General features: G+C 49.5%; 1 protein-coding gene across 1 annotated transcript; it reads left to right on the forward strand.

Annotated features, from left to right (window-relative positions):
• The first annotated feature begins 1,098 nt into the window (after positions 1-1,098).
• Positions 1,099-13,271, forward strand: Rnf114 (ring finger protein 114). The gene is made up of 6 exons (XM_052724876.1): positions 1,099-1,293; positions 5,312-5,462; positions 8,801-8,907; positions 9,350-9,464; positions 10,999-11,106; positions 11,727-13,271. The coding sequence occupies exons 1-6, from the start codon at positions 1,151-1,153 to the stop codon at positions 11,790-11,792; spliced, it is 690 nt and encodes a 229-aa protein (XP_052580836.1). The 5' UTR covers positions 1,099-1,150; the 3' UTR covers positions 11,793-13,271.
• The last annotated feature ends 2,199 nt before the right edge of the window (positions 13,272-15,470 follow it).

Raw genomic sequence — 15,470 nt, forward strand, 5'->3', positions numbered from 1 at the left:
TGTACACAGTGCTGGGATTCTGAGTGTGCACTGTCACACCTGGTGTACACAGTGCTGGGATTCTGAGTATGCACTGTCACACCTGGTGTACACAGTGCTGGGGATCCTGGGTGTGCACTGTCACACCTGGCACACACAGTGCTGGGATTCTGAGTGTGCACTGCCACACCTGGTGTACACAGTGCTGGGGATTCTGGGTGTGCACTGTCACACCTGGCACACACAGTGCTGGGGATTCTGAGTGTGCACTGCCGCACCTGGTGTACACAGTGCTGGGGATCCTGGGTATGCACTACCACACCTGGTGTACACAGTGCTGGGGATTCTGGGTGTGCACTGTCACACCTGGCACACACAGTGCTGGGATTCTGGGTGTGCACTGTCACACCTGGCACACACAGTGGTGGGATTCTGAGTGTGCACTGTCACACCTGGCCCTAGACAGTTCTTTCTGGGTAGTCAACCCTTGTTGACACTGGAAATCGGTCATTGCCAGCACCCAACACCTGCCAGAGCCCTTGGCACCAGAAACCCTGGCTGGTCCTTCACAGTCCGGTCTTCCTGCTGTACCTCCTTGCAGTCCAAGCCTCTGACTATTTTATTTTATTTTCCAGGATGTACAAGCCATAGAGGAAGGGCACTATCCTTAGAGAACTAGAAAGATTTAAGGGCAGTGGTGTCCACCTATAGGCCAGGTGAGTAAGTGAGATACACATGTACCCCCTTAGAGGAAATCCCACCACCTTGTTTTCAGTCAGGAAAAAAAAATCTTGAGAAATCTGGTAAAATCATCTAGCTACGTCTGGTGGTGCAGTCTGTAACTCCAACACCTTGGTAGGCAGAGGCAGGAGGTTGGAAAGTTCAAAGCTCGCCTGGGCAAGTTGGTGAGTTGGCTAAGGTCAACTTTAATAACAAGACACACTCATGGTGTAGTTCCTGTGGGCACGGAGTGGCCGGGTCACCTCCTGGTGAGAGCCTACCCTCTCCAGGCCGCCACCAACATGCCTCGGTGGGCGGTGGCTTTCAAGGGCCTGTGGTCGTAGGCTCCGCCCATCTCCCCGCCCCCGCCCCTCGCGCGTGCGCAAACGCCGGCGGTCCCGCCCCCCTCAGCGGCTCTTTCTCTCGCCGCGCGGCGCTCCTCCGCGGCAAGATGGCGGCGGCGCAGCAGGAAGCTCGCGATGCGGCCGCGCAGGTGACGAGGCCCGCGTCAGACACCGACCCCCTCGGCCGCTTCACGTGTCCCGTGTGCCTGGAAGTGTTCGAGAAGCCGGTGCAGGTGCCCTGCGGACACGTGTAAGTGGCGGGCGCCTGACGGACGGGAGGGGGCGCGGAGCGCGGGCGGCCGGGGCGGCTGACGCGGGAGCACGGCGGCCGGTCGGTCCCCGGGAGCCCGGGCGTCGCGGCCCAGCCGCCGCGGGCCGTGCGGCCGAGGTGTGCGCGTGACCGCCAGGCGGGCGGGCGGGTGTCCGGGCGGCAGGCCTTGACAGCGGGCGGGCGGGCGGCGGGCTAGCTCGGGACAAAAGGGAAGTGCCGGGAGGCTCGGCCTTCACCGCGGACCGGGCCGGGGCGCTCACCGAGGCGCGCTCCGTTCGGGCTTTCGTTACTTCCGTGGCCCGACGCCCCATGTCACTGTCCAGGCTGTCTCAGCCGGCTCAAGGGTTGAGCGAGGGCGGCCCTGGGCTCCCCTGGGTGCTGTGACCGGCCGCACGGCGGACATCCAGACACCCCTAAGCCGAAGAGCCGGGGGCACGACCACCTGCTGGGTTTTCTCCGGCTCCGCTCAGATTGTTACCTGGCCTCGGTGACCCCGCCACGCCAGCACCCTTTGGGACCCCCAGGCACTCCCACCGCCGTCCTGTGCCGGCCGGCCTTTCTCCAGGTGACTGAACTCGAAAGGCTCCCTTGCGGCAGCCTCCTCACCTGCCAGACTGTCCCCAGCTGTGTCGCCAGGCCCGGTTTAATCCAGAAACGCTGCCTGCGCAGGGCAGGACAGGGCCTTCCCAGCAGCAGAAGCTGCTTGCTGTTGCTTCCAGGGACGCTGAGATCCTTCCAGCTCTAGTTTAGGTTATGGGTGACCTGGACCCATCACCTCGCCACCGCTATTCGGGCTTCACATCCTGCCTTAGATGGTGTGTCTGTCTGTGTCTGTCTGTCTCCCTCCCCCTCCCCGCTCCTGTAGTGGCTTTCCTTTTTTCCTTACACAGCAGCATGCAGGGACCACAAGAACAGAGTGTCATGTCCTTTTGCTCCTTAATGTAAACCAATGCTCAGCACTGTAGGCATCCCTAGACCCCTCGCAGTCAACTGGAGTGTCTGCATGCCCTCTGTGTGCTGGCTTTGGGGTAGAGTGAGAAGATGATTTGGCCCTCGGGTTTACAGCCCAGGAAGTTGATAGTAAGTGGCCACTGCCTTGGCTCAGAAGGTGAAGGCACTTGTGACCAAACCTGATGACAATTCACTCCTGGGGAGCCACATGGCAGAAGAATTGACTCCCGAAAGCTGTCCTCGGCGGCATACACATTTTCAAGCACACACGCAAAACATTTTTTAAAACAAGTACTAATGAATGATCAAGCTATGGTGTAGGTCACTATGCAGTAGGAGAGCATTACAAGAGTGCTGTGGGAGTGTTAACTGCGAACAAACTTGAGCAGATTGAAAAACAACCAAAGTTGAGGCTTCCTTGACCTTTTCCTAGGTCAGAGGTCAAAGAGCAGCACTGGCGTAGCAAATATTACCAGCCCAGTACTCAGCAGTTTGATGCAGACTGAAGTCAGACACACCTTGGTGAGGGCAGCTGAAGTCTCTTAGCCTTCTCTGAGTGCTTTCTGCTCTACCTAGTTAATTTTTAAATGTTTGCCTTTGGAGCTGAAGAGTCCCACAGCTGTGGTTGGGACATTTGATTTTTATGAAACTCAGGTCAAACCCTGAGTGGCTACACCCTCTCTGGTCTGCTGGAGTGCAGATAGCTAGATGCTGAAGAGGCAGGAAGGCTGAACTAGAAACATCCCCATTACTAGGAAATAGAAACTGAAAACTCAAGGCACAGGCAGCTTAGAAGCTGCTTCCTTGTCAGGGCATAACTCGGGCATATCGAGGCTGATGAGCATCTGATAGGCCAGAAAATAAATTGCTTTTTTCTGCATGCTGGGTCGATTCCCTCTGTTGTCTTGAGGTACTCTTGGGATGGGATTTTGGAAAGGCCCTGCCTTGCCATTTCTCTATGTGATCTGCCACATCACTGTCCCAAAAGCCTTCTTGTCTGCACTTGACACATTCCTTGTGTTTGGTGTTATCTCTGAGGCACTCTCTTCGTCCAGGTCTTTGTGGCCTCTGGTTCAGTGTCACCTCCTCAGAGGTGCTTCCTTTGCTCACCCTGCCCAGGTCTCTGTGGTGTTATCCTTATTCTCCATCACTGTGTGAAGTTACTATGTTTTCTTCAATTTAAAAATAAAGCATCGTGGTCCACACCGTTAATCCCAGCTTCAGGAGGCAGAGACAGGTGGATTTTGAGTTTGAGGCCAGCCTAGTCTACAAAGTGAGTTCCAGGACAGCCAGGTTACACAGAGAAATTCTGTCTCAAAACAAAAACAAAAATAAATATATATATATATATATATATATATATATATATATATATAAATACACACACACACACACGTGTAGATATCATCATAAGGACAAAGAGACTTGTGTGTCCACTCTGCCCTCAGGTAAATGACTGTCAGGACTCCCAGCCTGTACTAGAATTTTGCCTAACAAGTGATAGATTTCTTAAAGTAAGAAATGGGTCAACTCTGCTTTAAATACATACCCTGGGCTCTTCCATCAGATTTTGCTAATGTAAAATCTGTAAAAATCTGTCAGAGTGGGTGAGTAGTGTGATCCCTGTGCCTTCGTAGCCATTCTTCCATGTGCTTCTCCTCAGGATCACCACCTGCTCTTCATCTTTATCTTCCAATTGAGTGAGCCAGCAGGTGCTGCCTCTGCCTCTGGATCACAGTGTGTGTGCATCTGTGGCCTCCAGAGCATCCGCAGTGCTTGCCATGAGTCACTGTTAGGTTTGCACTGTCCCCCTCCTCCTCCTCCTCCTCATTAAAAACCGCTGTTGCTGGGCAGTGGTGCACGCCTTTAATCCCAGCACTCAGGAGGCAGAGCCAGGCGGATCTCTGTGAGTTCCATGCCAGCCTGGTCTACAGATCAAGATCCAGGACAGGCTCCAAAGCTACACAGAGAAACTCTGTCTCGGAAAACAAACAAACAAACAAAAAACCACAACTGTGCTGTTGTCTGCAGTGCACCAGAATCCATTTCCTGAAACTCAGATTTGATGATAGTGTCTTACTTTAAACCTTTGGCCTGCTTTTGAGAAAAAACTTTTGCCTTCAAAGTGCTGGGATTGAAGGTGTGTGCTTATCACCTCCTGTCAAGAAACACTTTTTAGAATTTGATTTCTCTGAGTACATAGAGAATTTTAGCGCACCTCCCCTACCTCCCCCCGTCTTGTCTCTTCACTGTTTAATTTGCAATGTTCCCTTGACACTTTTGAATTTGGGGTTGGTATTTATTTGCTTTGTTTTTTTGAGACGGTCCTCTATGTAGCTCTGGCTGTCCTGGAACTTGTTGTGTAAACCAGGCTGGCCTCGAACTCAAAAAGAGCCTCCTGCCTCTGCCTCCCAAGTGTTGAGACTGGCAAAAAAATTTTTTTCTTTTTCTTTTTTCCCCCATCATGCATAGACTGAAAAAATTAACTTGAGGTCATAGAGTATTCTTCCCCTTGTCTGTCAGTTGCGGTCTTTTAAGGCTGATCCAGAGGCTGCCTCTGAGGTCTGCTGAGTCCCGTTCTTGGGTTATACCAGCTCCACTGGGTTTGTATGTGCCCATGCTTTGCTTTCACCTCTGAGAGTAGCAGTTCCACTTACTGTTTCACACGTGCTAGACACCGGAGTTATGTGTTTGCTATACATAGGTCATTCTCCAGCAGTCCTCCAGGTGGGTATAACATCTTCACACACAAGAAAATGGGGTCAGGAGACCCCACCAAGATCCCTAATGACAGGAACTAAGCTTTGAAGGCTCAAGCATAATGCCTTTCTCCACCTAGTGTAGTGTGTGTGCGCGTGTGTTCTCCACAGTGTCCCCAACCCCAGCTACAGTTGTTTTCTGCCCTGAAAGGGCTTAGCATTGTTTTTGAGTAAGAGTAGGAAATAGGCTGTTCAAATCCATTATTCATTGGTGTCTTTTAAAGAGTTGATCCACTTTTGTTGTCTTGTCTCTTTGCATGACAGGTTCTCTGTATGTCTTGTTCTAGCTTTTGCTCTGCATGCCTGCAGGAATGTCTGAAGCCGAAGAAACCTGTCTGTGGGGTGTGTCGCAGCGCTCTGGCACCTGGCGTCCGAGCTGTGGAGCTCGAGCGACAGATCGAGAGCACAGAGACTTCTTGCCATGGCTGCCGTAAGAATGTATGTGGACATAACGTGGAGAGTCCTTGTCTTTCGGTGATGAGATGGTAAAACTGCAAGTGTCTGAAGTTAGAGCCTGAGTAGTGACTAACAGCACAAGTGCATGCCTGCTGTTTGTGGTGGTGGCTGTGCTGCTGGGTTGTTTTTTTTTCCACGACTTTGCTGGTTTTTTGGTTTTGTTTTGTTTTCATGAGTTGGTTTAGTGACTTATACATTTTACCTTTGAAATCCATAGGAATAAGCCACACCTCCGTAAAAGACCCATCTTGAGCTGGGGAATGGTGCCCACCTCTAAGCACTTGGGGACAAAGGTAGCAAGGCAAGGAGTCCCCAACAGCCTGGGTTACTAAGACCTACTGTAGAAAGTGTTAACTCTCGTGTGCTTTCTGTTTTCATTAGAATATTAAGGGTATTTCATTATTTAAAAAAAAAAAATACACACACACACACAAAAAAAGTTAGTGGCTCAAAACATCTGGGGTGACGGGCGGTGGTGGTGGCGGCGCACGCCTTTGGCGGATCTCTGTGAGTTCGAGGCCAGCCTGGTCTACAGATCGAGATCCAGGACAGGCACCAAAACTACACAGAGAAACACTGTCTCAAAAAAAGACTCCTGAGTCGGGTGAGATGGAGAGACACTAGCAATGTCTACCTACCAGTGGGATGTGGCCGTGCTGTGCAGTTATACAGGGCTGCATCACTGTGTAACTGCTGCTGAAGCACAGATAGCTAGTACTTTATTGGTTCTTAAATCATTATAATTTTTTATTCTCAACAGTAAAAATAATAAATAAAACACCACTGTTTGTTCCTCCACAGACCCTCTTGAAAGGTGGGTCTGTTTGCTGTGTGGTATTGCACACTGGTGATCCTGGCACTCAGGTCGGAGTATAGCTTTACATTTAAAAAGGTGCTCAGCACTTTGTACCTTTCTTTAGGCGAACATCAGTGTAAATGTGTACAAACACACAGTGAGGTACACCCTGCTGCTTCTTACAGTCTTTCATCTTTTTATATTTGAAATTTTTGTTTTACAAAGTTACTAGATAACTTTGTATGTCATCTTGTTGTTCGTAGTTTTCTGTTTTTGTTGTTTTTAGACAAGGTCCACCATGTAACCCCAGCTAGCTCAGAACTTGCTATGTAGGTAGATCAGGCAGAACTTGAACTCAAGAGTTTCACCTGCCTCTGCCTCTCAAGTGCTGCAAAATTAAAATTAATAGGCATGAGTCACCACAACCAGCTGAGTCTCATTGTCTCTTTTGTTTACTTGGACAGTCTCAATGCTATCCCTGGTTGGCTTGTTTGGTTTATTGGGGGTTTTGTTTTGGTGGTTTTTTGTTTTGTTTTGTTTGTTTTGGAGACAAGATTACTCTGTGTAGTCCTGATTGTCCTGGAACTCTATATGTAGATGAGGCTAGCCTGGGACTCATAGAGAGCCTTTGCCTCCTGAGCACTGGGATTAAATGTTTACACCACCACGATCAGATTATTTGCTTGTTTTTTTAAAAAAAACAAAGACTCATGTAGCCAAGGCTGGCCTTAAACTGGTCTTCTGCCTCCACCTCTGAAGTGCTGAGATTACCAATGTGAGTGATCATTCCTAGCAAGTATCTTCCCCTCCTTTTTTTTTTTTTTTTTTTAAGATTTATTTACCTTTTTTTTTTTTTTGCTTTTTCAAGACAGAGTTTCTCTGTGTAACTTTGGAGCCTGTTCTGGAACTCGCTCTGTAGCCCAGGCTGGCTTCGAACTCACAGAGATTGGCCTGCCTCTGTCTCCCAGGATTAAAGGCATGCGCCACCACCGCCCGGCCAAGATTTATTTACTTTTATGTGTATGTATACATATATGTCTGCAAATCCCCTGAAACTGGAGCCACAGACAGTTGTGAACTGCCAAGTGGGTGCTGGGAATTGAACCTGGGTCCTCTGGAAGAGCTGTCAGTGCCCCTTAACCACTGAGCCATCTCTCCAGCTGGTCTCAGACTCAGCATGTCTGGGAATAACCTTGAATTCTGAACATTGAGCATCATAGTGTAGGTGGCCATAGAATGGGTATATCTTTTCCCTCCATCTTTTCAGAGGGGTTTAGTTTTGGGAGCACAGTGAGACTTTTCCAGTCTATACAGGCCTGTTCCCACATTTATTTTCAGGTGCCTCAGTGGACAGCTGAGTCCAAGTGCTCTGAGCTGGCTCTAGCTCCTAGGTTGGCAGCTGAGTCAGTGTGCTCTGGCTGGTGCCTGCAGCTCTGGGATTGGAACCTTGTCTCTTCGTAGTTTCTTCATTTTGAATCTCAACACGCTAGCCTCAATCTTTGTCTTTTTTCATGCACACTATTCTCCCCGTGTGCTTTAATTTTCTCCATTTGCAAGGTTAGTAAAGTGGTGTGTTATTGTACCAGTGTACCAGCACTGGGAAGGTGGAGGCAGGAGGATCGAAAGTTCAAGGCCTGCCTGGGCTATGTGGACCCTGTCATAAAACAAAATAAAAATTGATGGTTTTAATGGTAGATGTGCCCATCAAATATCTATCTCCTCCTTTCTTCATTCTGTATAATTCTTTAAGAGATCTCAAACAAGTGTGTTAGTGTGTGTCTTTATTCTCTCCTGGGGAGACTAAGACAAGAGGATTTCTTCAGGCCAACTTGGGTAATAAATATAAGACCCTGTTGCAAAACAACAAAAATACAGCTGGAGGCAGACCAAAATACTATTCAGTCTCTGTGTGGGTTAAGCTAGTCTTTCTGCCTTACCCTCCCAGGATCCTTGAGATCACTGATGTGTGCCACCACATGCCTGGGTAAAAGACAAATTCAGATGTGAGTGTACGGCCAGTGAGGTGACTTTGTAGGTAATAGTGCTTGCTGCCTAATCATGACACCTGAGACCTGAGTTCAGAGAGATGCAATCTCTCTAATTCCACAGGAGAATGAGCAGAAGCTTGAGGGACACCCAGCCTGGCTTAAATAGTAGTGAAAGTCCTTGTCTCAGTCAGGGTAGAAAAGTGGGGACCAGCACCTTGTGTGGCCTCCACACAGATCACGCACACATGCACAAAATAAATAGTAAGAGTGTGGACTACTTTTTAAAACATCCCTGGATTTGGAAAATGTCGGTAAGCAGAGAGCAGATGGCGAGAGTGATCTCACAGTGGAAGCAGATGTAGGGAAGTGAAACAGTCGTCCTGGCGTCGTGAAAAACTGCAGCAGCCTGGTTTCTGCCCACTGCAGTCAGGAGTTCTGTGATTGTTAACCCAGTGTGTGGTCTAGTTCTGCCCCTGGTTTGGGATCACCTCTTAATAGCTCCTCACTAACTCTTGGTCCCACTCTTTCTATTCAAGTACGTCCTGTCTAAGATCAGAGCTCACGTGGCTTCATGTTCCAAATACCAGAATTACATCATGGAAGGTGTGAAGGCCACCACCAAGGATGCATCCCTTCAGCCAAGGTAATGACCTCTCCCCAGAAAGATGTGACTGCTTGTGTTGTTGGAGGTTTTAGGTGTGTGGATTTGGGAAATTGGAGAGATGTGATCACTGATGCTGGCTGAGGTTGAGAGCTTCTGGGGTGGAGGATGTCCTCATGTGTTCCTGTGTTAGCTGTGCTATGATGATATCAAACACTCAATTCTAGCCGGGCAGCAGTGGTGGCGGACGCCTTTAATCCCAGCACTCAGGAGGCAGAGCCAGGTGGATCTCTGTGAGTTCAAGGCCAGCCTGGTCTACAGAGCGAGATCCAGGACAGGCACCAAAACTACACAGAGAAACCCTGTCTTGGGGAAAAAAAAACCCTCAATTCTAACGCATGATGGTTTGGGTTCTTTGGAACGTGCAGTGGTTGAGATGGTGTGGAATGCTTCTCAGGGTGCTCTTCTGTATCTCACCTCCCAGAAATGTCCCAAACCGGTACACCTTTCCTTGTCCTTACTGTCCTGAGAAGAACTTTGATCAGGAAGGACTTGTGGAGCACTGCAAATTATCACACAGCACGGATACCAAGTCTGTGGTAAGAATTATCTTTTCTTTGACTAAGTAAAAAGTCAGACATACAGAAAATTATCAGACAATACATTGAAGTCTTACCCTTCACCTCACAGCATTTTGCCAAAATTTGCTTACCTGTGTTGTATATATGTATGGTTTTGATGAGCCATTTAGGAAGAAGTTAAAGATACTATGACCTTTTCCCCTCTTAAGTTCTTCAGCATATATCTTAACATTTTATTAAAAATCACTTAAACAACAACAAAGAGTCTCACATAGGTTATGTTGGCCTCAAACTCATCAGGTAGCCAGGGCTAATTTTGAATTTCTGATCCAGGATTGCAGGCCTGAGCCACCATGCTCAGCTCTGGATATTTTGTTATTTCCTTATTGTGCTGGTGGTTAAACCCTGGGCCTGACCTATTATAGGCAAGTGCTCTTTTTTTTTTTTTTTTTTTTTTTTTGGTTTTTCGAGACAGGGTTTCTCTGTGTAGCTTTGCGCCTTTCCTGGAACTCGCTTTGGAGACCAGGCTGGCCTTGAACTCACAGAGATCCGCCTGGCTCTGCCTCCCAAGTGCTGGGATGCAAGTGCTCTTTATTAAGCCTTGTCACCAGCTCAGAAGCTGTCAAGGTAAGTGTGGTGCTGTCAGAACTGGTAGAGATGATCTAAGCCCCCAGCCCTTTTCAAGCTTGGGTGCTCTTTCTTGTTCATGGGCAGTCAGAAGGAAGTGACAGCAGGTGCCGCCTCCTTCTCTAGCTAGACCATCCAAACACCTACCAGGGGTCTGCAGTCAGCTCAGGGAGAGGTCAGCTCCAGCTGAGGGGCGTCTTCCAGGTTCCAAAGTAAAAGGTGACCTCTGAAAGGCCTGGAAGTAGGGTGGCCACAGCCTAGTTAAGGCAGGGCTGTGTGAACTTGGAGAGCTGAAATGGAGTTGGTGGCTTGGATTCAAGGAGGCAAACTTGAGCTTTTTGAGTTTAAGGAAGCCGAGTTTGCCTCCTGGACTAAGGAGAAAATGTGGGATGGTCTGCAGGTGAGGAAGGCTGCTGCCTGCCGAGTTCAGTGAACAGAGCAGGGAATCAAGGGGAGGGTCAGGAGCTGCGCTACATGCAGTGTCTCGGTGCTGCTTCACTCTCATCTGAGCCAGGGCAGCATGCTCTGCCGTTGCCCCCAATCACTCCCTGATCCTCCTTCCTCTGCCTCCTCGGTGCTGAGACTACAGCATGTAAGTGCTCTGTGCCTGCTGAGATTTTTGCGTGCACAGGCCTTATCCCTGTCATTTGGGCCTTTACTTTGTTATCATTGGTGTAAAGCTGAATTTCACTTTGTTGGGAATCGGTCATCCATCATTTTACAAGCCTGTCGCCATTCCCACATGTCATTTGAATTGATAGACAATGTTTTCTGGGTTGCTTCATGTTTATGGGGCAGAGTGACCAGGCCTTGTACCTGGGCTTGTCAGTAAAGCTGTCCTAGCAGAAAAGGGGCTGAGCAGAGGTCACAGAGGGCTAGGTTTAGCTCAGGCATCAGGTCACAGCACCTGGCTTCCTCCTGACAGGTTTGTCCCATATGTGCCTCGATGCCCTGGGGAGACCCCAGCTACCGCAGCGCCAACTTCATGGAGCATATCCAGCGCCGCCACCGCTTTTCCTATGACACTTTTGTGGTGAGTATGTACCCGTCCCAGGGGACAGCACTGCTGCCCAATTTTCTGGAGGGGGTGCAGCTGGCACTATTTGGGGTTGAAGAGCTTTCAGTCCCAGAGAGAAGCTGCACAATGTCTCTTCATGGGTGGGTGGGTGGGTACCAGAGTGGGGCTTAAGATACCCTGGTAGAACTTGGGTTCTTGTACTTGACACAACAGTTTATCAGCTGAGTCATCTCTGCAGCCCCAGGAATTTTTTATTTTTTAGATTTTATTTTATGAATGTTTGCATGAATATATGTTTGTACACCACATGTGTGCAGAGCTGCAGAGGCCAGATGTCCGGTTCTCTGGGACTTGAGTTAACGTTGGTTGTGATCCACCATGGGTGATGGGTCCTCTGGAAAAGCAGTCTGTGCTCTTAACTACTGAGCCGTCTCTCCAGCTCCAAGCTGTTAATTTTTATTTAATGATGAGACAGCAGAGACACTGAGAGATGAAGTAATTTTCCCAGTTCCACAGCATCTAAACAGTGGCCTGGGGTCCTTAGCAGCAATCTCCAGACCCTCTTGCTAGACTCCTGCTGAAGGTGGCTCTTCTGGGTGTGAACAGTTACTTAGGCTGCTGTCTTCTGCCGTCAGGATTATGAAGTGGATGAAGATGACATGATGAACCAGGTGCTGCAGCGCTCCATCATTGACCAGTGAGCAGGGGCCTCGCTGTCCACCTCATTCTGGAGCTTCCATTACCATTAGGTGTGAGCCCTTGACTCCTGCACCGCACATGTAATGCAGATCTGGAAATGAGCCATGGCACCAGACAGGGTCACTTCTCCCAGGGTGACAGGACCCTAAGCAGAGCCCTGTTTCCTTTGGGCTTTTGCTAACGTCGTCTTCCCCGCTGGTAACCTTGTTTGTCCGTGGTCTGCTGTCACCACACCTCAGCTACTGCCTCCTTTAAGAAGAGTCCAGCTTCTGTTCCCACATGTTCTTGTTTCACAGTCATCCTGCTGTCCAGTGTTTGTCTCTTAGGTCCTCCCAGCCAGCCAGGCCCTTCCCTGGGCCATGAATAGCACAATAAAACTGGGACTCCTTTCCTTGGCCCTGAGGTCCTTTGGCTCTGCTGTGTACCAGACCAGGACTGCACTCTTCTTTTCCTCCTAGGTGACCTTGGGGTTTCATAGACTGATGCTGGAGATTTTGGTTACTGCTGTTTCCCTACACCTCCTACACATCCATAGAACTGACGGCTTCTGTCTTAAATGCCTGACAGTGCCTTTTTAGAATAAGGTGTCACCATAGAGATGTAGTGCAAGTGTTGGGTAGCAAAGCTGGGCTGCATTCATCTGTAAGTGGAGAGGTGTGGCTTTTGGTTCTCTTTCACACTGATGAGTGTTCCCAGATGGCTGGGTCATGTCCCCTCTGCTGGGTATCTGCTGATATTCTTGCTCTGAAGAAAGAGTCCTGTGTGATGGAAGGAGGGAGGGAGGGCACTGACTGCTGTATGTGCTGCTTGGTGACTTGATGAAGCTGAGCATTGCTGTCATACGGGCCTCCTGGCTTAAGTATGTGTTTTAAAACCCTGCCTCTCAGTGCAAAGGCTGAGGCAAAGCCAGGGTCATACTCACTTGTCTCTTCAAAGCCCCTGTTGGGAAGTTAAGAAAGTTAGGCCCCCTGCCGAAGTTGAGAAAGGCGGTCTGCTGGAGACTCTCTTGAGCAGCAGCTCTAAAAGCTCGAAGTCCAGCACATTTTTTATAGTTCAGTGGACACCAGCAGGACAGATGTAGGGCTTGGGGGTCTGTTGTCTTTCCTGTCGTGTGGCTCTGGTCCAGCTGAGACTGCATGCAGTAGTGTGCTTTTGATGCCATACATCACTGTGGCCTCTGCCTGCCAGGGAAAAGCTAATTCAGATCCTCCTAACCAGCAGAGTCGGGTAGGATCACTTTCCCAGTGTTACTGTTTAGGAGGGCCCAGATAATTACCACTTCACTATACCCTCTGGAAAGGTTTGCTCAGGAGACACCTGGAGGGAAGTCTGACACGGGCATAGCTGTGTGACAGTGCAGCAGGAGCCTCTTGTCCTGCCTCACGTTCACTATTTCTAATACAGTTACTTTCCAGAAAGCGTAGTTATGTTCTGGCTTTTAAAAGGTGAAATATAAATAAATTTCATAATTTATCCAACCATCAAGCTGCAACGTGTTTTCATTAAATAGCTTTTTCTGAAGTCTGGGCCTGGCAGCCTCCAGAAGGTTGTTACTTCAAGGGAGCATTCTTGTCTGTCCCCGAGTCCGCCTGGCTTCTAGTCAGTTCTGAGGCTTTGGCAGCTGGGCCTGTCTTCTCTGAAAAGTAGCAGAAATTTCCCTCCTCTCCTTTCTGAGTGGGAATTCACAGTAGCAGGCCAGGTTCTAGACCCACTGCTGCAGTGACTTAGGTGTGACATTTAAGGGGTTCCAAGGGCTCAGACTTAGGTCCTTGGGGGTATGTGTGTGTACACACGCCATGCCAGTTGCTGACCCCTGATGAAATGGGGTCATGGTATGTAATGAGCCATCTAAAGGTGTGTGCATAACGGTGCGCTAGGTGCTACTTGGGATCCTCTGTGGGACTGGCCTCCTGGGCTTTGTTCCCATTTTGGTCCTATAGGGACTTGAATATGGTCCAGAGGTCTCAATACATCCTGTCTCTACCCTGCCTTTCCTACTTTGAGAAGAAACACCTAGCCCAGGTGACTGAGATGGCTCATTGTAGCATCTCCAAGGGCCACATTGCATTCCAGTTGAGCTTTGGACTCCAGTCAGTTTTCATTTGTGTCTATTTGTTTCCTTGAGGTCTGTTAACACTGGGAGTAAAATCCCTTGTAATACTAGATCAGGTCCAAAAGGCGTGTGGATTTCTGAGTTTGAGGCTAGCCTGGGTTACATAGTAAGACTCTCAAAGTGGGGGAAAATTTTTTTGAACTGAGTGAGTCCCGGACTCAGCTGAGTTCAGAGGCCTATGATGACAAAATGTTATTTACCCATGAAGCACTGTGCCAAGGTTGGGGTGGGGGGTTGGTCAGTGGAGGAGAGTGAGCATGGGTAGGACGTAGGTTGGAGGGTCCGTGGCTGAGACCAGGCATTGAGGGTTCTGACGACATGGTCCAGCTTAGAGGCAAGGGAGGCTCCTCGGACACATGGAGCAGACCAAGAGGCAACCACTGAAGTAGTCACAAGTGTGTGGTTGCACCCGAAGTAGTCTCATCCAGGCGGGTGTGGAAGGTGCAGTGTGAAGGCAAGAGCTGGGGAGTGACCCCATGGTTGCCCCTGAACTGAAGGCCAGGTAAGCAGAGGTGTGGGAGTTGAGCTCCAGGGTGATTTGGGAGCAATCAGTTATGTTTATTACTGCTGCTCTGGGATTTGTTCAGTGTGTTGAGACAGACTCTTGCCCTGAAATCTAGGCTAGCCTCTCAGCAGTCCACATACCTCAGCTCCTCAGTGCTGGAATTAGAAGCTGAACGTCACAGTATCCAGAAGAGGCAAGACCTGGAGTTTAGAGCCTTGTGCAGTTAACAAAGGGCCAGCCTGACTCTGGTGTGCCTCTAGTCACTCGACTCCCTGCCTGAGTGCTACACATCCCAGCCCAACTAGCCAGCCTCAAGCTAAAGACACCTCCCACTGCATCACAGCCCTGGTCTTGCGTCCTGCTATTTAGTTGCCCAGGAATTAACCTGAACATCAACTTGAACCCTTGTACCTCAGGTCCCCATTATTCCCAGATCAAACTTTAGCTCCTGGGCAAAACATCTTCTCTCATGCAGCTGTCTCCAGCATCTTTAAGATGGCCCCAATCTCTAGCCAGGAAGTGTTGGCACAGGCCTTTAATCCCAGCACTCAGGAGGCAGAGGCAGACGGATCTCTGTGAGTTCGAGGCCAGCCTGGTCTACAGAGTGAGTTCTAAGACAGCCAGGGCTACACAGACAAACTCTGTCTCAAAAAACAAAACAAATCCTAGAGTTGAATGTGGGGACTTTCCCTCTGGTTACTTCTCTGTGGCAACTGTTCAGTACTGGGGAGAGCCAGGTACAGCCTGCAGAAAAGCCTAAAGGGGTGGTGGTGTCCCAGGCCTCTTGGGCACTGAAGCCGGGTGTGGTCCCTGGCACCTCTTGCCTAACTTCACTAACGCGGCGTTCCCATTACACAGCCAGGAGCACAGGGGCAGGGCGTGAAGGACTTGGGAAGCAAGAGGAGGTGGCGCTCTCCGGAGGCCTCCCTTCCCAGCCTCCACCTCCACCAGCTGTGTGACCCTCCTTGTTCTTCCATTACCATCTGACAGGAGACTCCTGAAGTGACTTCCAGATGTGTGAGAATCTCTTGGGGTGATCCACACAAAGAATTAGGAAACTAA

Source organism: Peromyscus californicus, unplaced genomic scaffold (genome assembly GCF_007827085.1).
Source record: "Peromyscus californicus insignis strain IS unplaced genomic scaffold, ASM782708v3 Scaffold_7__1_contigs__length_154581171, whole genome shotgun sequence".
NCBI classification, from domain to species: domain Eukaryota; kingdom Metazoa; phylum Chordata; class Mammalia; order Rodentia; family Cricetidae; genus Peromyscus; species Peromyscus californicus.

Coding starts and splice junctions, on each gene's coding strand:
- Rnf114 (XM_052724876.1), top strand. CDS start 1,151: ATGGCGGCGGCGCAGCAGGAAGCTCGCGATGCGGCCGCGCAGGTGACG. Junction 5,463..8,800: donor GCCATGGCTGCCGTAAGAAT/GTATGTGGACAT, acceptor TTTCTATTCAAG/TACGTCCTGTCTAAGATCAG. Junction 9,465..10,998: donor GCACGGATACCAAGTCTGTG/GTAAGAATTATC, acceptor TCCTCCTGACAG/GTTTGTCCCATATGTGCCTC.